The sequence below is a fragment of the Podarcis erhardii genome, assembly GCF_964252035.2.
Source record: "Podarcis erhardii genome assembly, chromosome: 12".
Taxonomy (NCBI): domain Eukaryota; kingdom Metazoa; phylum Chordata; class Lepidosauria; order Squamata; family Lacertidae; genus Podarcis; species Podarcis erhardii.
The window spans coordinates 23,549,633-23,576,596 of record NC_138513.1 but is presented as its reverse complement, the minus strand read 5'-3'; the positions used below and the strand labels follow the sequence as shown (position 1 = coordinate 23,576,596).

At 43.5% G+C, this 26,964-nt stretch overlaps 1 protein-coding gene across 14 annotated transcripts in view; it reads right to left on the bottom strand.

Moving 5' to 3' along the window:
• PPP1R9A (protein phosphatase 1 regulatory subunit 9A) overlaps window positions 1–26,915 on the bottom strand; it is a 150,642-nt gene extending 123,727 nt beyond the window's left edge. For 8 of the 14 annotated variants that reach the window (XM_081881864.1, XM_081881876.1, XM_081881865.1 and 5 more), the window contains exons 1-2: window positions 26,793–26,894; window positions 2,360–4,004 (exon numbers count right to left, since the gene is read on the bottom strand). In XM_081881864.1, the coding sequence (XP_081737990.1) occupies window positions 2,360–3,805 (1,446 nt within the window). In that variant the 5' untranslated portion in view covers window positions 3,806–4,004; window positions 26,793–26,894. Of the gene's footprint in view, window positions 1–2,359; window positions 4,005–4,878; window positions 5,144–5,714; window positions 5,834–6,129; window positions 6,469–22,051; window positions 22,132–26,792 lie in introns of those variants that run through there. The other 6 variants (XM_081881870.1, XM_081881871.1, XM_081881872.1 and 3 more) reach the window with 6 other exon arrangements.
• Between the last annotated feature and the right edge of the window lie 49 nt (window positions 26,916–26,964).

Here is a 26,964-nt window from a genome sequence, read left to right as displayed (position 1 = left end):
CATATGCCAGTGACAACATTCATGAGTGCCTTTGTCAACTGTTGCTAAACGGTAGCAGTCAGTCAATTTCATTAAAAAAAGTAGTTCATGATCAGAGATACCTATATAATTTCCAATCTAGCACAAAGACTGACACTACCTCAATTTCAAATTAGGTTTTTCTCTGCTTAATGCTTTCATTTTTTTTAAAGTAATATTTACTGGTTTTCAATGATTCAACTAATATAACATAAATGCCATTCTTACGTCACAGATAGTTGCTATTCCTGTTTGATTATTCAGGTAGAAGGCACATATCTAAACACGTGTGATGTGTGAAACAGGATCGATTACCTGGGTTTAAAACATTGCCCGTGGAATTGTCAAGCTACTAGATAGAACCCAATGAGAGATTTCTCCCATAAGAAAATACAACACAATCACATTTATATATCAAGGTCCTCTAACGCAATGTTTACCCCGAGCTTCAACTTGCAAGGAAAGACACTGCAAAAGGAAGGAAGGAGTTGCTTCCTAAAAATCAGGAAAGTGGGTGGGGTTTTCTCAGTAACAGGGCTCTCAGAAACATGACTTTCAAAAAAAATACTGTATTCCAGGACATAATGAATACCATTCCAGCACTTTGTTAGGAGGTGCTGGGCAACTACCCCTTGAGGAGACTAAATTTATGAAATACATAAAATTCTTAAAATTAAGAAATGAGACAGCTGGGGGTGGGGGCAGGGGAGCCTACTAAAACAACGTCCAGTTCCCTAATCAGCATGCTTGACAAATGGGTGCAAAGGGAGGGTAAGATCAACCTGGGGGAGAGAAACAAAACTGTAGCACCCAGAGAGAATGGCTTCCAAAGATACCCACTGAGTTCATAGCAGAGACAAAAGTCTGATTGGGAGGTCTTCTTAGTTCACAGTTCAGTCTCTGATCCACTTCACTAGCTCAGTTTGTGGTTATCCAAAGGATGGCGAAAAGAAAGAAAGAAAGAAAGAAAGAAAGAAAGAAAGAAAGAAAGAAAGAAAGAAAGAAACTGTTTTGAGGGGAACTGACTCTTCCTGCCCCATACCAACACCAACACCAACACCACTAGGCTAGACTAACTCAGTTTGCAATTATCCAAATGGTGGAATACAGAAAGCAGAAGGGACCAAGTACCTCACTGCTGCAGTGCCTCTGATTAGCCGATACTGCTTTAGAGTTAGTTAATCTGGGATATTTCAGCAAGAAAGCTGGCCCATTTGGCTTCACACTGCTGCCTGGGGTCAGCTGCTATATAACTCCAACTATGTTCATAATGTTAGTTATTCCCAGGAAAGACACAAGCCCCTGATTACAATCAACTGGGCCTTAAACTTGCCCAATGAATGTGAATCAGATGTTGGAATCTTTGTGGCCTGATACATCCATCTCAACAGCCCTCTTATAGAAAGCATTTCTGAAACCGATTGTAAGCCTCCATAATGAAATGCCAGTAACAATTTGTACCTAAGCTAGGCTTAGGAAATATGGTGCTGCAAGTCTCAGTTATCCTACAATGCAGGATGGAAGTGCCATGGGGGGAAATGTGATTTAAAGACACGTTAACAGACAAAATGGTGATGATTAATGTTGAAAAATACTTCCTCAGCCCTTGTATACAGTGCCTATCATCTCAATGGGTACCTGAGATATGATGTTATAAAGAGCTCCCCCTCCCCACCCCATAGCCGTTCTCTAAAACTTAGGACTTTATAGGCAATTCATCTAATCCCCTGTCACATGTTCTCACCATCAATCCTGCAGTCAAGGATTACACACAAACACACTTGTTGGAAGGGGCTGCCATTATGCAATGTTTGCAGAAGCACTATATGGGAATAAGCAACTGGAATCTCAAAGACCAAATCTGAGACTGCCCATCCCAGAGGCATGAAGAGTGTACAGAAGGAGAATCACTGCTAAGTGACAAAAGAGATCTAGCTACCCACTTCCCACCACAGGAGGCAAAACCTTACTGTGGGGAAAACAAGAAGTTATCACAGACACAGGCTGATTAGAACCATTTCAAACCTACTCTAGCCACATAAAACTCTTCTGAGTGAAAGTATGCCTAAATATTGTGACAATAAATATGTTTGATACACAGGTTAGCCACAACTATACAAGGGGCAAACAAGAGTTAGTAGAGCTTAGAATGATTCTTAACAATTTGAATCAATCCTTATTTTCCACTCCGGACCAAATATGAATCCTAAGGCCATGAAACAAATTCAATACCGGAAGCAACTAGCAAAAAAATTCGCCAGAGACAGTGTCGAGTTAAAACAAAAGAACAAAAACAACCACTCAAAAACAATGTAAAGAATAACAGACCAGTGAAACTTACCTTAATTGGAGCACAACTAAACTTAATTTTTCGACTTGCTGGGATTTCATCTTCTTCTGGCAATCCAATAATTTCAGAACATTCCATGTCAGGTTCGTAATAACAGTTGTCATCGCTGTCTTCTTGATCATCCTGTTCTGTTCCTGTCTCCCCCCAGTCAGAATTATATCTTGATCGTACCCTGTAGACATTGTAATCAGAGTGCATATACACATGAGAACTCTGAAAGTTATTCAAGTCTTCCTGTTCTTCCTTTCCATTTGTATCTTCACAGTGGGAGCCAACAGAATGCGAAGCTTCACTGACTGTGATGTCATCACTAGCTATTAAGTTTCCTGATATTTCTGCAGTCTCAGCTCCAGCAGAGATCTTTTTTTGCTGCAAAGGTGGTACTACAGGCTCTATTTTTGCCTTATTGCTCGTACAGTTCTCACCAAAACTTTGTTTATCAAGTCCATCTACTGACTCTTGTTTAGTCACTTCACAGGCATCAACAGAATCGTAGCACACATCCTTGTTTTGTATTCCACCTGTTTTCGACAAAGGCAAAGTGCTTTTGGGAGTTTCATTGTCTGATGGAGATCTACTACTGTTCTGCTCAGAGTTTTCAACAGGTGATGAGCTGGTATTTTGTTTAGCTGATGGAGGCCAAGCACTGGCGTCTTTTATGGGGCTGAAATCGTCGAGGTTTGCAACACTGGAAGACAGATTTGTGTCCACAGAAGACAGGTTTAGTGGATAGTGGCCAGTTACAGAATACTCTTCATTGTTTCCCGTCTTTTCTAAAACATTTTGTTGTGAGTCAGTATTTTCAAACACTGCACTAAGTTGGCTCACTGTTGGAGAAACAGCCTCTGTCCTTGAACTAAGACTATCCAGCGAATCTGTACTTCCCCTGTTAGACTTAGAGCTGCACCAGTCATCTTGAAGATCACTGTTAGAAACGGATCTCTCTTTCTTTGGGGAGTAGCGATTTGAATGCCCTGTTTCATGAGTATTTCTTTCAAACAACTTCCGTGTTTCAGTAAACTTGGAGTAAGAAGGACCATCGTGCATAGCATCAAACCTACTAATCCTTTCTGAAACGGAAGATTCTAACTTCACAACTGATCCATCTCCCTTCTCCACAAGCTCTTTTGGCCTAATTCTTCTTTGGGGAGATAGGGGTCCACCTTTACTTCTGGTCTTTGCCATGCCTCCAGCACTCTCATTGGGCTCCATGCCCATTTGCATGAATAAATTTTTAATCCTGTTGACGTTAGATCCATATTTCCTCCCCCTGGTTTGCTGAGAAGCCTCTCCTTCTTCTTTAGTCTTTTGTTCTCCATCTGACTTAGGCTTGTCAAAGGTGCTTTTCAATGCTTGGAACTCAGTCCTATAAGCGTTCCTGTGAGGAGAGGCACTTCGGAGATTTGATCTTTCCCCTGAACACTCTGTCTTCATCATGTTTATTTTTGGGATGTTAAACCAACATACATAGTGGCCACTGTACCCTCCAGTTGAGATTGTGGATGAGGGGCTTAAAGGACATTAGATTCTGCCAAGGCCATACTTATAGGCAGACGACAATCCTCCAGATATGGGTACCAGCAAAAACAAAAACAAGTGGGAAACGGGATGTCTTTCAAAAGAATGTTGATGAAACCTGCAACACAAAGGAGGATTTTGATTCGTATCAGTGGGTTTGTAGATCTTCATACCTATTCAATATTTACATCGGTTTTAGAATATGGCTGGCTACAAAAGGGAAAGGTTATGATATGAAGCCACCAGATGCAATTCCATCTCTCAAAGGAATCACATTTGAATTTGGAAGTTATATGGATGGGAGACTTGCCTGGGAAGCCCCACTGACACATACCCTAAGCGCCTTAAATGAAGAGAAACATAAATTGAATAAATAAACTGTTTCATGCTTTAACAACATCATGATGGAATGTTATAGTATCTTCAGAACTTCATTTAAGTGAGGGCTAATCAGAACTCCCATCTTTTAGAACCCATTTTGGATTTCATTACTCAGAACTCTGGATCATTATATGGAGTAACAGCAGAAGACAACAGTAAGTGAAGTAAATTCCTATCATAAACAAATAATTATTCTGCTATCACATGACTGAGACTGGGGACATTACTTCTGTGTAGGACCAAGACCTAATCCCTCTCTTTCCCAACAGTCAATGTATGCACATGCATATACACGCTATTCAACTGTACAACAGTTCTGTATTATACCAATGTATTTTATCATTAGTTTCCTTCAGATGATGATGAAGAGTCAGGTACACATATCTCTACCACTGTGAAGTGGTGTGATGCAGCCATGAGTGACACGTTCCTCTGAAACAGCAACACTTTGCTGCCTTCATTTTCAAAACACCAGCAAATGAACAAATTCATAAACTCGCTCTGAGATTGTAGGGGCGGGGGGAAGAGAGAGAAATGAGGGACAGAGAAATCACATGCACAGAAATTTAGAACTTGCAGGAAGCAAATAATTTGGTATGGTAAAGACTTGCCTGTTCCCCTTGGGGTATATTCAGCATGACAAAGAACCATGAAAGGTGCAGTGAAAGGGGGAAGAGGAAACCTCAATGCAGGCTAAATCTGTCCTTTCCCCAGTCTGGATCTCGGTAAAATCTGTACGGCAAGTGGCATTTTATATGAATCCCGAGCGTCCTGCCCTCCCGCAAGGAGGAATACCGGGGCTGGAAGAGTCCCTTGGCGTCGTTTAATGGAAGAGGAGGAGGAAATGGGTTTTGCTTCCAGCCTGAGCAAGCAGCCCTAAAGAAATACAGAAGAGCAGCACATGACTAATAATAGAGCAAAATCTCTCTCTCATTAGCGCTCTTCGGTTTCCGCCTCCTCCGCCGCTACAACTTCACCGCAGCTGCAAGCCTCCCGAAGCGACCGACCCGGGCCACGCACACATGTGGACCTGGCTCGGCTCCCTCCGGCCCCGACCGGCCCCCGCCCCCCGCCCCCTCCCGCCTGCCCGAGTCAACGCGCTGCCGGGGCTGCGAGACAGATTACAAGACTCGCGCCCATATTGCGCCTGTTCTCCAGCCTTGACAACTAAGCGGTTATTTGCTCCTAAGCAACGTTGCGATGTGGCCGTTAATGCCCCGCAATCCCTTCCTTGGAAGAGAACCACATCCCTGCCTCCAAATCGCCTGCCTCTCTCTCTCTCTCTCTCTCTCTGGTCCCCAAGCATGCAATTAATTGGGGGGGGGGAGCGTGGAAGGGTCATTTGCAAATAATAGCGAAGGTGAGAGTCTAATCAATCACGAGGCGCAGAACCTTCCCCCAACCTCCACGCTTCGCTGTTTCGGCGTCGCTCGTGCAAGAAATCCACCCGGGGAGGGGTGGTATATTGCCAGCTAGTAAGTGTGGCGATAAATCCCCTTCTTTCCTTCGTTTCCTTTCTCTCTCCAGCCCAGCGCGACGTCCTTCACGCTCCCTATAGGAAAGTGGCGCAAAAGGCACAACTCTGTCCCCGCCGGGGAAGGAAAAACAAAAACCCGCTGCTAAGCTGCCCAGCAGGAAACGCGGGAGCCGGGAAGCAAGCACCTTGCAACAGGAGCGGCGGCTGGGTAAGAATGCAGGGAGCAAGACGGCGCCCACGAGCCTGGCAAGCGGACCAGCCAGCCTGCCCACTTTCGGGGCTCGCGAAACAAAAGCTGCTCCCGGCCGCAGGAGTCAAGCCACAGCGAGCCCCACACAGGCAGGTTTTGTTTTGCAAGGGGGGGGGGCTCACCGCGGAACCTTACCCGGGAGAGTCGGAGTTGCAAAAGCCCCGCCGCCTCTCGATCCCCCTCCGCTTCTCTTCCTGCTGCTCCGGCTACTACTGCCGCCGTGCTGTCCACCGGCCCGCCACCTCCCGGCCCTGCTGCCGCCGCCCGCAGCCTGCCCGGCAGCAGCAAGCTCCTCCGCCTCGGCTCTTGCCCGCCATTGCAGGCGGCGGTGGCGCCTGAGACGCTGCGCGGGGCGGGCGGGGGGAGGAAGGTTCCCGCGCTCGGCTCCCCCACCAGCCGGGCTTCCCGCCGCCCGCTCGGCCTCCAGGGGACGCCCAGGCAGGCAGGCAGGCAGGCAGGCGGGTCCCGGGCGGCCCTAGGGAGGGAGCACGCCGGCCAGCTCGGGCGGCCCTCGGCCTCTCCGGGCCAAGAGCGCCTGACAGGTGCCTCACCTCCTCGGCGCGCTGCAATGGTTTGCCCCGCTGGGCGAGGGAGGCTGGGGAGGTGGGTGCGAAGAAGGCGCCAAAGCAGCAGCAGCTCGGCGGCGACGACGCGCCCGGCCCGAGCGGGAAAGGACGACAAGAGGCGCCCCGCTTGGCCTCTCCGGCGCTCCCCGCTGGCCCGCGTGCAGCCCGCCTCTCGCCGGGCGTCCTAGGCTGCTTGAGGCTCCCGCTTTCTTTCGCAGCGCTTCCCAAGAGGGAAGCGGATTGAGTCCCTTGGCGAGAGACTCTTACACGCCTCTGACTCCGTCTGCGCCTCAGGGGTGAAATTCTCCACTGCCCTGCGTTGCGCGTGGGTTGTTTCCCCCCCCCCCAAACCCCACGTTCACGCAACCGTCGGGGGTACTTCGGTTTTTGAACAGAAACTGCATTTGGAACTGGCGCTGGAGGAGTGGGAACACAGATTTGCCCCTCGAAGCTCGGGACCGAGCTCAGCTGACCTGCCCGGCCGCGTGGAAATTAATGGAATAATGGCCACGCGCCCTCCCCGTTACTGGTTGCACGTCTGAAGTCGCCACACTTCCACTTTAAGGGCGGGGAACCTACGGGCTACCAGATGCTGTTGGACTACAGCTCCCAGCATCCTTGACCATTGGCAGCGCTGCTCGGGTTGATGGGAATTGGAGTCCCAACAACATCTGGAGTGCTGTGGGTTTTTCGCCCAGAACGACAAAAGAAACCTACTGGGTCATGTAGTAAGCGTAGTGGTCAAAAACACAGTTCCCAGCTAAATGCAATATTCCTCATAAGAAGCTGCCTTTTAACAGAGTTGGCTCATCTAGCTCAGTATTTGTCTGCACTGGCTGGCAGTGGTAAAACACTGGTCCACCTTGTTCAATATTGTCTACACTGACTGGCAGAGGCTCTCCAGGTTTCAGACACCTCCAGCCGTTTCTGGAGATGCTGTCCTACTTTGTTCTTAGCACACAACTACTAGCATTCAGTGACACGCTGCCCCTGAAACTACATTTCAGACACACAGAACTCTAGAATATTTGCAAATGAATCTACAAACGCACCATTTCCTTGAGAATTTTTGCAGTTTATATTTAAAGAAGTTTGATCCAGAACTAACAAAGTTCTGTTCTTCAGTAGAAATCATCAGGACTATTTTTAATAAAATATACACAACCATAGAATATGTGCTATAAAGTGTAAACAGCATCAAAGAAAACAGCCAAGGTGCAAGGGGGAGCAGCATTTATACCTCACTTTTCCATCAGGCCCTACACACAAAATGGCCACGCCAAGGGAGTACAACGAAAGTGGTCAGTCAAGAGGAGGAACAAAATGGTGGATCCAAGGAAGAGCATCTACAGAACAGGGACTCAAGCTAACTTGTCACCTTTTTTGTAACTTTGCGGTAAATTACCGCCAATTGGAAGGACTGGCATTTGGGGGTTGGATGGGTATCTGACAATGACCAAAGGGAAACAGTGGCTTTGGGGACTTGGATAACTAACTACCTGGGCTCATCCAAAGAGCACAGCAAAGCAGGTGTCTTGTATGAATGTCCAGCTATGCCCTTGAAATACAGCAGAAAAATCACTGGGGGCCTTGTTCTGTAACTTCAATTACAAATACACATTACAACCAACAGCATATGAATCCATCAAAAATACAAATTCTAATGTGATATACAAAATGAATGCTGGGGACTATTAGGAAAGGGACAGAAAATAGCAATACTTCTATTACAACGTGCTTATATAAATACATAGTGCAGCAACATTTGTAAGTGCTGTGTACATTTCTGCTTATCCCATTCCAAAAACATAGCTTTGGGAAAGGTGCAGAAAAAAAACTACGGAAATGAATAGTCTGTTCAGGTTGGGACACTCTTCCAAGCCAAGAATGGCTGAAACATTTGGAACATTTTAGTTTACAAAGGAAAAAAGTGGGGGGAGAAAACTCTGGGAGCAGGACAGAGATATACACAGTGGTACCTTGGTTTGCATACATTTTGGATTACAAACACATAAAACCCGGAAGTGCAAGTCCTGGTTTGCAACTTTTTTGGGGGATTACAACCCCTTTTTTATTATTACGAACCAAAAAATTTTGGAGGCCCCATTGGCGAAAGCGCGCCTTGGGTTACAACCTGTTTTGGTCTACAAGCGGACCTCCGGAACGGATTATGGTTGTAAACCAAGGTGCCACTGTAGTAAGAGGTTTATAAAACTATGCATAATATGCAAAATTGGCTAGCAGTAGATTCAGGTGAGACAAAATGTTTAAAAGAACTTTGCAAGATTCACAACCTGCTGCTAAAAGTTGAGGTGCTGAAGGCCAGTAGCTTAGATGCATTGAAGGGAGACTAGACTAATTCACAAAGGATATGCCCATCAGTAGCTACGATGGCTACATGGAACCTCCAAGAATAGATGTGAGATGCTCTAAACAGCCTTTGCCAACCTAGTGCCCTCCAAATGATTTGGACTGCAGCTCCCATCAGCCCCAGCCTGTATGAGGAACAACAGCAGAAAAAGTCACTAACTTGCCTTCAAGCCCTGCTCATTAGTTTCCCATGGGGCATATGGTTGGACTCTGTGGGGAGCAGGTTCTTGGACTAGATGAGTCCTTGGTCTAATCCAGCAGGGCTGCTCTTATTAAACAACCATTTTTGGTTATATAATCACAGAACTGCAGATTTGGAAGGGCCCACAAAGTTCATCTAGTCCAGCCCCCTGCAATGCAGGAATCTTTTGCCCAATGTGGGGCTCGAACCCACAACCCTGAGATTATCCCAGGAGCTCTCGCCATCCTCATCTCAAGGTGAAGTACATAATATAATAAAAACAGCTAAAGGAACCTAGTTTAAAGTGGTGCAGAAAATAGCAAGTAAAAGCAATTGAAAAAATTTTTAAGGAGACACCCACAACAGTGACCTATTCATTCAGCTGGGAAAGCTTGTCGCAGCACAATTGTCTTTGATTGTTTCCATAAAGTTCAGATAGTGGGCGCCTGTTGTATTTTGACAGCAACGCTGTTCCACAGAACAGGGACAGCCACACTAAAAGCCCTGATCTGAGTTACCTGATCACAGTAACTCTGCTGTCTTGGGGACCTTTAGGAGAAACTCTCCCACACATCGCAATGACCTACAGGGACAGCCTCCCGGGTCACCTGGTCCTGAGCTTGCTGAGGCCGTCTCTCCCCTTAGTGTTCTGCGTGAAAAGCTACTCTGTGTGCAGTTTCAGTATCATTTTTGTGCATGGCTAAACAAAACATTCCAGTGGGTTGATTTCAATTTATTCTCCCTCCAATCTCATTGTTCATTCATTATTACTAACAGTCAACATTGCTCCAAGTGTTCCTGCTAAGTTTAATGTATTCATAGCGGAATCCGCGCAGCCTTGCTTTTCCAGAAGAGCATGGGGAGAGAGCATGCAACTTCTTCTGCAGGGAGATGTTCCCTAAGAAAGGTCTTTCATCTGAATTCTTTTAATCTGACTTGTATTTCTGGATCCAGGGCCCATTGCAAGGCCAATGCATTACGAATTCTATCTTGTTCATTTTTTATTTCCAGATTTATCTACAGTGGTACCTCGGGTTGCAGATGCTTCAGGTTACAGACTCCGCTAACCAATAAATAGTACCTCGGGTTAAGAACTTTGCTTCAGGATGAGAACAGAAATTGTGCTCTGGCGGTACAGCGGCAGCAGGAGGCCCCATTAGCTAAAGTGGTACCTCAGGTTAAGAACAGTTTCAGGTTAAGAATGGACCTCTAGAATGAATTAAGTTCTTAACCCAAGGTACTGCTGTACAAGTCCTTTTGTTTCATTTTTGATGCGATCACACACACATGGCATTAAGACTCACAGAAATTTATATGTGGAAGAGATCCACAGACGCAGTCTAGCCCAATACCCTACTCAGTGCAGGAGTCTTGCAACTATAGTGATCCCTGAAAGGGCACCCAGCCTTTGCTTAAAAACCTCCTGTGAACAAGAGACCATGACTTCCCAAGGCAGCTGAACTGCTCTTGCCATTAATAAGTTTCTTTTATCCTTAGCCAAAACCTGCTTCCCTGCACTTTCTGCCCGTTGGTTATAATCCTGCTCTCTGAAGTAACAGAGAGCAAGGCCAAATTTACATCATGCATTTAAAGCATCATGATACCATTTTAAACGGCCACAACTTCCCACAAAGAATTCTGGAGCTGTAGTTTATTAAGGGGTTTGACAGTGGTTAAGAGACCCCTGTTCCCTGTACAGAGCTACAATTCCTAAAGTTTCCTGTTAAGGCATTCTGGGAACTATAGCTCTGGAAGGGCAACAGGGTTCTCCTAACAACTCTCAGCACCCTTAACAAACTACAGCTCCCAGAATTCTTTGGGGGAAGCCACAGCTGCTTAAAGTGGCATCACAGAGATTTACATGCATGGTGTAAATAATAATAATAATAATAATAATAATAATAATAATAATAATAATAATATGTTATTTATATCCCGCTCTCCCCAGCCAAAGCCGGGCTCAGAGCAGCAAACAACAGTAAAAATAGCACAGTTTACATAAAATCACAGTCAATTAATTGAAATACATTCTAAAATCTGTTCAGAATCAAATTAATGGCAATCATTGGGCTAGAGTTCTATGAAGATTACAGAAGGAGAGAGCGGGGTCAGACTGTGCCTTGGCCAAAGGCCTGGTGGAACAGCTCTGTCTTGCAGGCCCTGCGGAAAGATGTCAAGTCTTGCAGGGCCCTAGTCTCTTGTGACAGAGTGTTTCACCAGATCGGGGCCACGGCCGAAAAAGCCCTGGCTCTGGTTGAGGCCAGCCTAACCTCCCTGTGGCCCGGGATCTCCAAGATGTTTTTATTTGAAGACCGTAAGGTCCTCCGTGGGACATACCAGGAGAGGCGGTCCTGTAGGTACGACCCACAACTGTTTCTTAATGAAACAGCAAATACATTACAGTGGTACCTTGGGTTACATACGCTTCAGGTTACAGACTCCGCTAACCCATAAATAGTACCTCGGGTTAAGAACTTTGCTTCAGGATGAGAACAGAAATGGGGCAGCGGGAGGCCCCTTTAGCTAAAGTGGTACATCAGGTTAAGAACAGTTTCAGGTTAAGAATAGACCTCTGGAACGAATTAAGTACGTAACCAGAGGTACCACTTTAATCTAAAAATATTGGTTGAGAAATATAGCTTGTAACATAGACCTACAAGTTTTTCCCAAGTTAAAAATATGTTTCAATGTAACAAACCAATCTCGATTGCCCCTTTTCTGAAATGATAGTTGCCATTGGCTGCATTTCTAAACACACTTATTAGAAAGCCTCACTGAACATAGTGGGACCTATCTTTGAGTAAACATGAATAGGATTGCACTGTTAATGTACTATGTAACTGTTTGATTTGTTTTATGATTGTATATTTTACTGTTGCAACCCAACCTGGGACCTTATAATAGAAAACGGATATTAAATCTAATAAAATAAATAAATATAAATGAATATAAAACAATTTGACACATTACTGTAAATAAGGATGTGTTTAATGTTTTTTTTTAATCTGATGGATTTATGCTCTTGTTTTCTTGTAGAAAATAAAGCACAATCCACATCAGATGTCTGCAGAAGTCCTATTTAGTTCAATGGGCTGTACCCAAGAAGAACACTAAATGAATTATCCATTTTGCTCCCCAGCCAATTTGGTGAGCCTGCTATATAATCCACATATTCTGAACATTGAGACTTCATTAAAAAGGCTTATTAGTATTTCAGAATTGGTCCTAGATTTACTTAAGAAATAGTAACCAGCTTGACAGCTTGGAGACTGCTTCAGAGAGCTCTTTGCCCAAAAAAGAACCACCGATAATGCTAACAAAACTATATAATTAACAATTTAACAAAAAAGGGGTCACATATTTGGCTGGTTACTGAGGGCAGTAATTGAACAATGGAGTTCTCGTTACATTCATTCATAAACATTTCGTTTCATTAATAATGGAACAGCAGTGTTGGGAGTTGGTAAAGGGAATTTCCAGAGCGAATCAGAAAATATGTGAATTGTGATAGCAAGAGTGCCTGAGCTCATTAAATCTTCACATAGCTCAGGGATGGAAGAACCTATGGTCCTCCAGATACTGTTGGACTCCAACTCCCATCAGCATGGCCAATTTTGTGTGAAGATGGGATTCTTCATCACTGACATAACTGAAAACCCAAGTCACACATACAGGGGGTCGAATCTGCCAGTTTCACGTTCTCCCAGTTTCTCATTTTCCCATCTTAAATTTAGTTCTCTACATGGCTGCAGCAATTTCTGGTCAAGAAAAAAAAAGAACCTTCAAGAAAATTTGTCAGCATTTTAGTTCAAATTTCTCCTAATAAACACTTTTTTTTGGTATGCTGTTTTTACTAATGTACAATTTTTTCCCCCAAGGAACGTCCACTAATAATATGCATTCTTATGTTATTTTCACCAGTATATGCTGTTTTGGGCACACATTCCACCAAGTACATGCATTTTTGTAAACATTGCTTTGCAGTAGAACTCCATTACAAACTTCACAGAACTGCGAATTTCATTAAAAGAGTAACAAAAGTAAAATAAGCCTGATGAAGAGCAATGCACTCAAAACATGCTGGGTAAATTTCAAAAATATATCCATTTTCTGTGGATGTTTCCCCTATCGTTTGCTAATTAGGTGGCAGATGCCACTGTGCATGGCAATGGGCAGTGAATGTTTCCATCTATCAGAGGACAAAGTTGTGTGTTCCATGAAACCTTCCCTGCAATCACTTAGCCAGCCTATTGCACTCGGATCCAGTCCCATTGCCAAAATATTAACAAATAATTTCTTATTTCAGCAGGCATTTTAAGGTAGTTTTCTGTTGCCATGATCAATTTTAGTTGTTCTTATTCTTTGCATTGTTTTCAACATTTTATGTACGCCACTTAGAAATTCTTAATAGGGTGTGGTATATAAATACCTGAAATTATCATCTGCTGGTCTGATTAGCTTGGTGCAACAGCTGGTGCCCTTTGCCTCAGGTAGCAAAATTACTTGAGCCAGAAATGTATAAAATGTTGCTGGAGTGGTATACAAAAGATGAAGAGGTTAAATCGGTAATGATACATTGGGCCAGAGATTTTGGTTATAATATACAATATGATGAATGGTTAAAATTATGGAATGAAAGACTAAAATTTACGGCATGTACTGCATTAAAGGAAAATGTGATGAAAATGGTATATAGATGGTATATAACGCCAGTAAAACTAGCTAAAATGTACAAAACATGTAATAAGTGTTGGAAATGTAAAGAAAAAGAAGGGACATTCTATCATATGTGGTGGGAGTGTAAAAAGGTGAGAGGCTTCTGGGAAATGATATATAATGAATTGAAAAAGATATTGAAATATACGTTTATTAAGAAACCGGAGGCCTTCTTATTGGGATTGGTAGGAAATGAGATAAGTAAGAAAGACTGTAGACTTTTTCAATACGCACTTACAGCAGCGAGAATACTTCTGGCCCAAAAATGGAAACAGGAAGAATTACCAACGGTGGAAGAATGGAGACTGAAATTGACTGATTATGCAGAATTGGACAAACTAACAGGGAAGATTCGGTATCAACGAGACCAAAAGTTCATCGAGGACTGGGGAAGATTTACAGATTATCTGAAAGGCATATGTGATGAACAGATAACATTTGTTGGTTTTCAAGAGACTCTGTGAAAAACAGAGGAATATTGTTAAAAAGAAAATAAGAGGAAGGAAGGAAGGAGATATCTAAAGGCAATACTAAGTTAAGAAATGCGTTAATAATATTGATGCAAATGGCAGAGGAGCTGAGGGAAGTCAAAAAAAAAGATGAATGTGTGATAAAATGTGAATTGATTGTATAAAAAATGGTTGGTTTGTTTTTTCTTTTGTGGAAAATGAATAAAAATATTATTAAAAATAAAAAATATATACTTGAGCCAGTGCCATTTCCTTCTGCTTCTTGCTCCCTTACCCACCAAAAAAAAGCAACCAGGGTCAAAGTACTACCCAATTCCCCCACGCCACACCCATAGAAGACCTGCCACAGCCAATCTGTTCAATCAGAGCACTTCCCATTGTGTCAGATGTGACAATACAAGTTTTATAATGCTGTCTGGTAGTCTCTGTCATGGGTGACAGGTAACACTACAGTGGCACCTCGGGTTACAGGCGCTTCAGGTTACAGACGCTTTAGGTTACAGACTCCGCTAACCCAGAAATAGTACCTCGGGTTAAGAACTTTGCTTCAGGATGAGAACAGAAATCAGGCGGCGGCGGCAGCAGGAGGCCCCATTAGCTAAAGTGGTGTTTCAGGTTAAGAACAGTTTCAGGTTAAGAACGGACCTCCAGAACAAATTAAGTTCTTAACCCGAGGTACCACTGTACTTTTACTTTATAAAGCTTGTGCATCATTGTTTATAATACGCAGAGTCTTTACAGTCTGGCAAGAAGTTGTGCTGGTCTTTTTGTCTGTTTGCTGCTGTGCTACCTTACACAGAAATAATATCACTACAGTATTAGTAATGGACACTGCTATTTTCCTATGTGAAAAACTGCTAGCACCTTCATGATGGAGGATGCATGAACACAATGGGCTCCCCCCCAACCCCCAACCTCATCTACCACATAAAACCTGCATGTATGCACCCTGATAAAAGACGCACCCTGAATCTATGACTGTTACGTCTGACAATTTATTCATGATGTTCCCAGGTGCTGAGGAAAGTGCTTTTCTGCACAGGGAAATTATAACATCTGGCCTCATGCTGTAAACTTTATGCTGCACCTATGAAAGCGGCAACCAGAATATTCTATGTATAAGCTGAAGCGATGGTGCGGAAGATAGGGCATGATACTTTTAAAATGGCCTCCCCAAAAATCAAGAGATAGGAACTTTTACGGCTAAAACAGCGAACCGCTCTTCTGCAACGCCACCTGTAAGGGGCTTTGAACACCACTGAAGGCAAATGTGCTCCCTTCTTGATTACTAATGCCTTCACGGTGCCACTGACCCTTCGCTCTGCCTTCTGTTTTTAATTAGTATCATTTTTCACGTAGCTCTACACATCTGCAGAGCTGTCAGGTCTCAGCCACATGCCTCCAGAGAGATTTGTACAATGCTGGAGGAAGAGTTCTGCATCTCCACTTTTTGCTTGCTTGCTTGCTCTTTCTTTACAGCCTTTCAAAGCTTCCACAACAGCTGCAGGCCTCGCCAGCAATCCACCTGGGAACAACATACAAGGTAGCATAGCTCTCAGTCGGAAAGTGCACTGCCCATTGTCCAGCGGTGACTGGTGTCCTTTGGGACTGGTAGGTTAGAAGACAGAGCGATCCGGTGCAGGTGAGGCCAGAGCCAATGACAGTCAGAGTCCCTAATGGACCAGCCTCCACTGTCACATTGCAGCAGCCTTCTATGAACAGCCCTCCAGCCACTTACGTCTTCAGCATATTGAAAAGCTAGAAATAGACAGTGCTTTTTTTCTGGGGGGACGCATACCCCTAAACATTTTGTGAATCTAAGTTTGGCCTCACTGAAGGGCAGTATTTCAATATGAGTAGGAAGATGAGAGTGCCTCTAAACTTTTTTTTTAGAAAAAAAGCACTGGAAATAGATATATTTTACCAAACTCAGTTCTGTTAGTCTAAGACTGGCACCCCCACAATGGTCCTCTCCAGATGTTTTGCACAGCAACTCTCATCAGCCCTGCCCAGCACAGAGGGCCATCATTTCAATTTCTGTCTATTTCCCACAGGAAATGGTGTCTCAAGATTTCCAGGGCATTCTGGGGGATTTTAAGCAATGCTGTGCCAAAACCTGCTATTCAGTTTCTCAAATGGGGGGGGGGGGTGGAGGAGCTTCTCTCTTTCTTCTTCATTCTCAGGACACATTCAGATTTCTTCTGAATTTTGCTAGGTGCAAGGTTGAGTTTACTTTATTCCTGTGGGTGGTGAGTGCATTTTTCTTTGCGTTAAACATTTCTCCAGCACTCAGAGGGCTTCCCAGCTGTCTGCTCTTCCAAGTCTAAAAGAGCCCTATGGGAAGAGTTACCTAACAATGTGTCCCCCCCTTCCCACATCAATAGAAATGTGGGAAGCCACCTTTAGTATGAAAGTACATGAAAGACAATGCACAATCTTGCACACATCTACTCAGAAATAAATTCTATGATGTTCAATGGGGACTTACTCCCAGGGAAGTGGATAGACAGTTGGAGCCTGAAAGTCTTTATATTACTAGCTAGGCTTGCTTTCTTGCTAGTTTTCCATGTAGGGTATGAGAAGGTGCATCAGTAAAATATTCCATAAATTTTATGTCTTGTTGGTTTCCTCACACCGCACTCTACAAATTCTGTACAGGTACAGGTTACTGTCCAAAGCTCTTATTGTCAAATGCCTACATGGAATTTGGTACGGCTTATCCACACATTCCACATAACCGTGCTTGTGAAGCTAATAAATGGAGTTGTTTTACTGTATTGTAATAATTCTGATAGTGCACCTGTAGGGTTCCATTTCACAAGCAGCTGCAGAACTGAAGATAACATTAATCCCAAATACTGTACCCTGGAAAATGGGGCAGAAGCGGCAAAGGGAAAAATAATTGCAAAGTTACAAATATTATTTTAGTCTTAGAGCTGCTTTCACCGTGGCATTTGGGTGCATCCACATTTCAGGATTAATCTGTAATAGATCCAGGAACTATGGGTACTCATCTAAAGAGAGCTTGCTCTGTTCTATTCTGTTTACTGGACACAAAAATAATGTAATAGAAGACCAGCTCTTGCACATTCGAGAACATTGTGCCTCAAAATGCAAAAAGAAAAGAAATCTAGTTCTTGGTCTAGATATAGTGGATGGCAATTAGGGAAAGGGACTTCTTGGTGGTGGCACTCCAATTGTGAAATTCTCTCCACAAGGAAGCTTATCTTTGGTGTGCCAGCCAAAAACATTCTTTTTATTCTCCCAGGCATTTAAACTGAGCTTGAACTGTGTGTTTGGTTTTTGTTCTGCTCTTTATGTATTTCTTTAGATGCTATTCTTGTCTTTGTTTGATTGTAGTTCGGATCATCTTTTTATTTAGTTATTAGACTTCTAAGTTGCTTATTACCTAAAGGTCTCCAAGAGATTTACAACAGTTTTAAAAACATAAACACACATTTTTGTTCAGGCAGCTTAATTAACCTTGTTAAGGCTGACTTTGATGTTCTGATTTTCTTCTGAATTGTGTCTGCCTTTTCAGTTCTAATTGATGGTAACTGTTTCATTGTTGTTTTTTATTTACTGAATTTTATTTCCTTTCACAATGACACATAAGGCATTACGATTTTCAGCTTGGGTTGATTTACACATTCCACTTTTTTACTTTCATATAAAAAAGTACAAAAATCTTACAGAAATTCAACCAGACAATTAAATTTAAAGCTGTCATTGCAAACATAAGAGCAACTGAAGCTGAGCAGCTTTGGCCTGTGATGTCTTGCTGGGTTTCAAGTAGGTAAGGAAAGAGAAACAGGTTTAAAAGGTTTGCCTGAAATATGTTTCCAACAGTGGGAAGGATGGCAAAATGGCCACATTTTCCAAAAAATTTTGCCCTGCTCAGCAATAGTGACCTAGAATACTTAGTGCTTTGGGTAGTGGAAGTCAGATCTTTGTTACCTTGTACAGATCAGACCTCAAACTCCATCATTACATTGCTGGTAATAGTTACAGCCATAAATCAAACTTTTTCACAATATGAATGTCACCAGGACTTTGATCATATTCCAGATGTATATAGGTAATTGTTATATAGCTAAGTGGAATGGTAAAGACTCTCCTCCCTGGAAGAGAGGGGAGTGGTTGTGGGCGGGAGCCTGAGCACCGCCCCTAGCAGGGGGTGTTAGCCCCCTGCCTCCACCTCACCTGGCTGGCGCCCACGCCCCCCCCCGGTAGGCATCCAACCAGGTGCCTCGGAAGGGGCGTGTTCAGCAGCCTTTTGCTGCAGCGCCAGCCTCTCCCCGGCCTCATTCTTCGCCGTCGTCTCGTCGCGAGTCACCCACCCTCCACTCCCTTTGAGTTAGGGCTTAGGTCATTGGCCTTGCTATGGACCTTAGGTTGGTCGCCCTGGTTGCCCAGGGGGCCTGGTAGGAGTTTTTCCATTTGGCATTTGGCTTTTTGGTTTTTTCGCCTACCTCGTAGCAATCGTCACAACTTTTGTGGTATTGGTGGGTAGGTTAGGCATTGGAATAATGTGTTGTGGTGTGTCGAAATGCTAGGTGTGGCCATCGCCTATGCCTTCAATTTTTGGGTATTCCGTTAAAGGAATCTGGCGGTCGTGTATTCTGTCCGATGCCTGCTTGGCGGGAGGCCATGGCACGACCCTCAGTGACATCAGGGGAGAGCCTATAGTTGGATTAGCATCAACAGGCTCCACCTACTGGTGAATAAACCCACTTGTTTTAGAGATCCAATGCCTAAGCCAATACCTTTTCACTGCTGTAATCAATAAAGTTGTGGCCTTTCCTTGCCCATTAACCTTATATCACGTGTCCTTGTGTCTTCTTTTCACATTGCGGGGGTCAGGTCCTCGAACCACAACAGCTGATTTAGGAACAGGATATCAGGAACAGATATCCTCACAGCATTATTGGAGATAGCTGCCCCAGTGACAATGCTCTGAGGTGAATTTTGTTTTATGGACCACCACCATCATCTGTAATTCACAGCAGTGTTTTCAGTAGTCATATGGAGAGTGATTGTACAGCCTCTTTCTTAATTCTGTTGAAAGACCAGCCACTTTTAGTGCCTCTCAAAATTTATTGCGTTCCTGCTGTTCACCACAGACCTCTGTAATTAAGAATTAGTGCCTGAGCTTGCTTTTTTCCTTCTTACACTTCTGGTCCTTTTCCTTTTGTGTCATATCTGAGCATTGTGAGCCTGAGGGCAAGGTTTTTCTTCTCACCAATATTTGTAAGCCACTTTGGAGTCTTCTTTGGCTGAAGGCCAGGATAAAATAAAATGCTTAATAATTATCGGGATAGGATGAGGTATAACTATTTGCCCTGGCAAATGTAAACATTTTTTACTAGTAATAGAAGTCCAGAAGGTCTAAAACATGCCAGTAAGAGGAGGCCACACAGAGACTATGCAACTAACAAGGACTTCAGTAACAAGAAGATTAGGGAGACAGAAGATACAGCAAAGCACTGCTTGGGAATACAGAACTGAAACTGAAAGCATAGTGCCTGACAGCTGACTCAGCAACTTCCTGATATAGCAAGTCTGAAGGGCCAATACACCACACAGTCATTTAAATGGGAGGAAGGATTTTACAACGATGTGGAGATAGGGGTATTCAGCTGGGAAATTCCAAAAAACGACTGCAACCCCAAAGCCCACCCAGTCTTTCAACTAGTTTTACTTATACCACTGCAAACAAACCATCACTTTGACCCCATACTCTGCTGAGTGGAAGGTAAGCTGCATCGATGTCAGTGGACTTTACTTCCAATTAAACAAGCATTTTCCGATTTTGCACTATAGTAAAAGAGCAGGAAAAGCATTCCTGGGTAATAATTTCCTCTGCTTAGCCCTCAGTGTCTACTGTCAGAAGCCAGACATGCATATAGAAAAATCTATGGTGACCTTTCTGACTTGTGTGGCTGAATCTGAGCTATATAATAATGATAATAGTTTGGTGGCGTTAAGCTGCATGCCAGACCTCTCTAATCCCTGGATTTAGCAAGTGTTAAAAGCAACTCAAGCCTTCTAATTCTTGGAATACCCAAGATAGCGTGATGAGGGATTAAGGAGTTTGGTGTGAGATGGCAGGTGGGTGGAGCCCCCTTCCTTAACAGAAAAAGCCAGAGTTTTGAGTTAAATTGTTGTAGTGATGTGAGCCAAAAGTAAACCAGCAAGCTGTGAGAAGACAGAGAGACAGAACAATGTTTGAATTCAAGGCTGCGGCTATGGGAGAAGCAAGACCCTTTTGGAGTGCCAATGCTGTGAACAGATTGAATGTATGTGTAAATAAACCATATAGCATAAAGACACCACAGTCTCCTCTGTGCCTCATTTCCAAAGGAAACATGAACCCTGGGTAAGCACCCGGAATCCTGTACCGCTCAGAGACTGGGGTAGAGTGCAACATTAAGAACTGAATTTGCTGAAACAGCCCATTAGAGCCCTTAAACCAAAGCTGTTGGGATCTTGCCCCGAGAGTGCAAAAGTGTCAGGGTCATTTTGTTCTGCTTATCTCCTAGTTTGTGAAGAAAGGGGGGGGGGTGGACCTGGAAAGTTAATACACCCTCACACTTGGGTCCCTGATAAAGCTTGTCAGTTTTGGAACACAGCCTGAAGTTGGCAGATAGCTGTGTAGAGTGTAGCTGCCAATGCTTGCTATATATTGAAAGACGAGGCATATGTTTGTGGTAGGTGGCATTTTGGAACCATTTAGCTCCAAGCAGAAATGTCCAGGGAAGGCTGACAAAGTGGTGTACGTTTCAAGGAAAATTCATGAGTTAGCTGCTTGACAGCTGACCCCACCAAGAATGGAATACAGCAGAGTGCTGACAATGTCTTCTTTCCCTCTCCCTCTCTCTCTTGAGTTCTTCTGTTTCTGCAGAGTCAAAGGAAGGAAGCTTGCCTTATGCTTTCCTAAGAAAAAGGGCTGTGATTTTGCACAGCTGTACAAGATGGGACATAGGGTTGATTGGAATTTAAGATACGTTTCACCAGAGTTTAATCCCGGAACTAGTTTACAGATGCCAGTACGCCATACTTGAAATATGTGGAGGGCTAATAGTGCCTCTGAACATCTGCAGAGTGCATTTCTCTTATCCCTAATCATTATATATCACCCCATATTATTTTTTACTGGTAGGCAGGCTTTCTCAGTGCTGGCTCAATACATTTTGCTGCCTGAAGCAGAAATCAAACTTTCCTCCCCACGTAGGTAAGGCAGGCACCATTCAGACACTGATTCCTGCCTCCACCCATCCCCTGCCCATCTCATAGTGCCATCTGAAGTGGGTCATTTCCTCCCCACCGTATTCCTTCTGGACAGTTGGCATGGTTTTGAGACACATAATGGATCCCACCTGTGAATTTCCTGAAATGCACAGAAAACTCAAGCAATTATATACAACCTTAGCTCCTCTCCTCTCCTGTGAAAAGCTCATGACCCAAGTAACAACAGTGGCCAGTGGTTTAATATGCTTGTTTATATCATTTGAAAGTTTGGGCTAAGGCAGAGTTTTGGGAAAGTGTTCTAACACGGACGTGCATATTCATAACTGTTTCTAAAAGTCTGCCTTAGCCCAAACTTCGAAAGATATAAACAAGCATATTAAACCACTGGCCACTGTTGCCTCTTTACACCAACTTACACGACAAATTAACCGGCATTCTATTGCTAGACCTTGTTTTCTGTCAAAGTACTACAGAACTGCCACATTTGTGTTTCTGAAACTCACCAGTTCTCCATTCTGTTCCTTGCGCCTTGTCTGTGGCCCAACTGTCCTGCTAACTGCCCCGGAACTTTCTGGCACAACATTCTTTTCACCCCCTTGCAAACTGAGGCTGCACACACCCCGTATATTTAAAGCTTCCTCCAAAGAATCATGGGAACTATAGCTTGTTCAGGGTACTAGCTCTGTGAGGTTCCCAGGATTCTTTGGGGGAAAGCCATGCACTTTTAACGTGCTTCAGATGTATGCTGTGTACACAGCCTAAGAGATTCGACTTCGTTTTTCTACCAGATGGTGGTCCAAAAAGCAAACAGTCTCCTACCATGTGATCCAGTTAGATGACTTGACAGCTGCTCAGATTGGGCCGTACCACTACACAGAGTGAGGCAGCTCCCCAGGTAGAAGTTGTGGGGCAGGGAGCAGCCGTAAGCTGTGGAAAAAATAGAAATGTGCATACCACAAGGCCTACCCCGGGCCTCCTAAGCAAACCTACTTCCCTCACCTGAATGATGTTATTCCATCACCGGTGGTGAAGTAAGTCTCACCTGCCAGTCTGGCCAGCTTTTGTGCGTCAAATGGGGTGGCACCATCTTGCCCTTGACTTGAGGCAACAAAATATTTAAGGCTGGTCCTGACAGCTACATAATGATTTCTTTATCGTACAGTAAGCCCACAATTTACACTCGCTTTTCTTATGTGATTGCATGATTCCCAGGAACCAAACCCTCTAGTAAGTTGTGGGTTTATGTATCACTTAATACCTTATGAACAATTTATGCATCACTTAATACCTGAGCCTGGTAGTAGTAAAAGTAGTAGATTATTTATTACCCAGGACAGGTCACACAACAATTAAAAATACAACACTAGAACAGTTTAAAGCAAATTACAATAATAAGAATAGAGTGGGCTCTAAAAAATATACACCACAAGATTCATAAGCCAGGGTAAATAGGTACATTTTCAACATACAATGAAAATTGCACATCAAGGGGGCCAGATGCACCTCTGTGAGGAGAGAGTTGCACCATTTCTCAAACGTTTAATATCATGGGCTGCATTCAGATAGCATTTTATTTAATCTTTACAGTGTTTCCTTACCTGTTTATTTTTACATGTGATGTGATGTTTCACATGATGTAAAATCTAGTGGAATCTAGCAAATGTTTAATTCATGTTACTTCCATTAAAAACAAACAGTTTCAACCCTGTTAACTCAAAAATTGCAGACATTTCGCATTGACAAAATTTGGGGTGTATACAAGCCACAGTTCCACAATACCAGAAGGTACTAAGTATGAAAGGAACATCAGAAACTGGAACAGAAGCGCCAGCATTATAACCAGTAAAACGAATGCATTTCTCTCTCCCCCCCCCCTCCTGCATGTAGCCATAGTCTTATCAAGATATCGCTTCCCTCTCTCAATGATGTCTAGCTGCTCTGTAGGACTTATACTCCACAGCAGTCGAAGCCAGCCGTTATGGAGGTCTAGCTGAGCTGTAACAATTAAAGATCTATGGGATAGGGCAGGTTCTTCTTCTTATTTGAAATTTCTTAAAATGTCTTAATAGACACTGCACTTTCCCCATGTACACTTCTGAAACATATCCTACACATTTGGCATGTGTTGAGTAGGCCCATACTTAGAATAAATTACAGAGGCCAAAAGAAGCCAAACGTTTTAGGGCAAGTTGTATATCTGAATGCAGAATGTGGTACTTCTGAACGTGCATTGTTAAACACTACAATAACTCACCTTGAATCTAACAAGGTTGAAGTAGTCAACAAGTGTCCTTTTCTGTTTCCAGGAAAACAATTGGCTTCCTCTTCTGCAGTCATGTATGCACACCACATAATTGTTTTCTATAGACCTCACATTTCACAAAATGTTTTTAGTAAAGATTGAGTGGCAACAATAATTTCAACTTCCAAATTAGTGGCTTGTTCGCATTATGCATTGTTGAGGGCAGAGCAAAAGCAAAAGGAACAAAAAAAACAACACCCCACAAATATTTGTATTCTTGGTAAAAGAGATCCTCCTTAGCCCCATGCATGTGTTTGCTGACCAGAAACATTTAAGAATATTTTTATGCATCATTCAGGCTCAATTCATACTGATGTTCTGGTTTGCTATAATGTGGGTTGTTGTTCCTGGTAATTACTGCATCAATAAGGAAGGCTCATCTACTTATTTTACCATAGACACAAGCTGGAGGGCACAGTTTAATTTCACTGCAAATAGCAGAGGGGTCAGGGCTAGCCCAAAACACTTTGCTGCCTGAGGCAAAGAGCAAAATAGCGCACACACCTTGATTTCATACACAGAAGGCAGCTACAGACTTTCATACACAGCCTGGCAGTTGCATGTGAAGGGATAGTATCCTCCAGGACACCCATGGGTGGTAGACTGGCTTAGGAAGTCCAAGGTAGGTCACATGACTGTCACAACTCTGTCCTTCAACACCATGCCAGGGTTCCCTGGCCCAAATCATCTGTGGATTTACCCAATTCACACTTTCCAAAACAATACATAAACCAAGACACAGCCATCCTTTGAAATTCATTCTCCTCTGAATTTGGCAATGCAGTTCTCCAGCCAAGCAATGTGTACAAAATTGTGTATAAGGTAAAGGTAAAGGTAAAGGGACCCCTGACCATTAGGTCCAGTCGTGGCCGACTCTGGGGTTGTGGCGCTCATCTCGCTTTATTGGCCGAGGGAGCTGGCATACAGCTTCCAGGTCATGTGGCCAGCATGACTAAGCCGCTTCTGGCGAACCAGAGCAGCACACGGAAACGCCATTTACCTTCCTGCCGGAGCGGTACCTATTTATCTACTTGCACTTTTGACGTGCTTTCGAACTGCTAGGTTGGCAGGAGCAGGGACCGAGCAACAGGAGCTCAGTAGTAGCACAGGATAAAGATGTGTGCCTGTCCACATTTTTTCCAACAGTAAGGAAAAGGTTAATGTAGACGTGGACAAAAAAACATATCACATGTCAAATCATACTATAAAAACATACGCTTTTTTTTTTCTTTTTTATGCCACCACTCCAATCCACACCTACACACCCACAATATTAGCTGTAGAGGAGGCAATATGCAAGTTATTATGCTCTGGGGTTGCGGCACTCATCTCGCTTTACTGGCTGAGGGAGCCAGCGTACAGCTTCCGGGTCATGTGGCCAGCATGACTAAGCTGCTTCTGGTGAACCAAAGCAGCACATGGAAACACCGTTTACCTTCCCACCGGAGCGGTACCTATTTATCTACTTGCACTTTTTGGGGTACTTTCAAACTGCTAGGTTGGCAAGAGCAAGGATCGAACAACGGGAGCTCACCCTATCATGGGGATTCAAACCGCCGACCTTCGATCGGCAAGCCTTAGGCTCTGTAGTTTAACCCACAGCGCAAAAAGGCATATGTTAAAGAAAATAACATCAACATGCATTGTAGCGGGGGAAATTGCTTACAAAAAAGTGTGTATTAGGATAATTCATGAGAACCGTTTTTTTAAAAAAGTGGAGACTGATGTGGAAATGTGAAGAAGTGATCATAAAACTGGGAAAATTAGAGAAACCAAAATTTACAGCTCCCCACCCCCCACCCCGTGGCAATTGTCTCCAAGTGAGGGAGCAAGAGAAGAAGTAGAGACTGTGTGAATGTTATCATTCTTGGTGATAACAGCCTCTGGCTTCCTTCTGATGAAGTCATCTTGTACTGATCTGCGCTTAGAGATAAGGTATGAAATTCACAGAACTAGAGAAGAATAGTGCTTGGCTGTAATGGCTTAGAGAAAAAGCCATAAAACCACAATCCTTACTGTGAAATGTAAGAGAAACCAGTGAAATCACCACAAGTTGCAACAGCAGAGTGACCAGTTCAAAACATATAGTACAAACATTTCTCCCATGGGCTGGTTTCTGCAGTTATTTCATGTCAAACAGCAAGTCAACCATCAATTACCTGCAGTTTGTGATGTTGGGTGGAAGCTGAAAGAAGGGCCCTGAGGCAGAAGCTGCACTCACACTTCCCTCCATACAATAACATCCCCCAAATAGAATCATAGAATTGTAGTGTTGGACGGGAACCTGAGGATCCTCTAGTCCAATTCCCTGCAGTGCAGGAATCCTGCCCTGGGTGGGCTTAAACCACCAACCTACTGGTTAACAGCCAGATGCACTGACCCATTGCAAATACTTCCTTAGCACTCTTTCATACCAGACATTACTTCCAAGCACGCCCAGCAACCACACCCAATACATAGTTAATCCCCAGCAAACATCTGGTCTATTAAAACAAATCCTGGCAGCATTAAGTCCCAAGAGTTACTCTTGTTGAACGCAGGGGCACTCACTTCTGAGTAAACACGCCCAGGATTGCCAGTTTAGCTGCCGCTTCAGTTCTATGGGAATCAGTGTGAACAAGTTGTTTCAATGTGGATCAGATTAAACCATTATTATTATTTACAAATGTGTATATCCTGACCTTCGGATGAAAGAAGTTTATTTATATATTTATGCCAAAAAGGCTGAATACATGAAGTTATTTTGGTATCTATGGCTTTCTCTTAGGATAACCAATATCCGTTTTCCATTACTGTCAGGAATACGCTGTTGTAAAGTCAGTGAGATAAAAGACCCCACCTCAAAAAGGGAAAGGACAGAGGTGACAAGAACAGCACTCAAAATGAGTTAACTAAGTGCAATCTAAGTGCAAAACTAAAAGCAAGTTCTCGTTAATGCTTACCTCTGAAGATCCCAAGTCAAGGTGGGTTTTCTCCCCCTGTGAAAGTTGATGTCATTGCTTACTATGGAGAAAAGCAAAAAGGAGGAAGAAAAGCTCTCTGAACTCTTATTATGACATCAGCACTTGCCTCAGAATCAGAATTCTTTAAGGAAATGTTTGTGACTAAATCAGT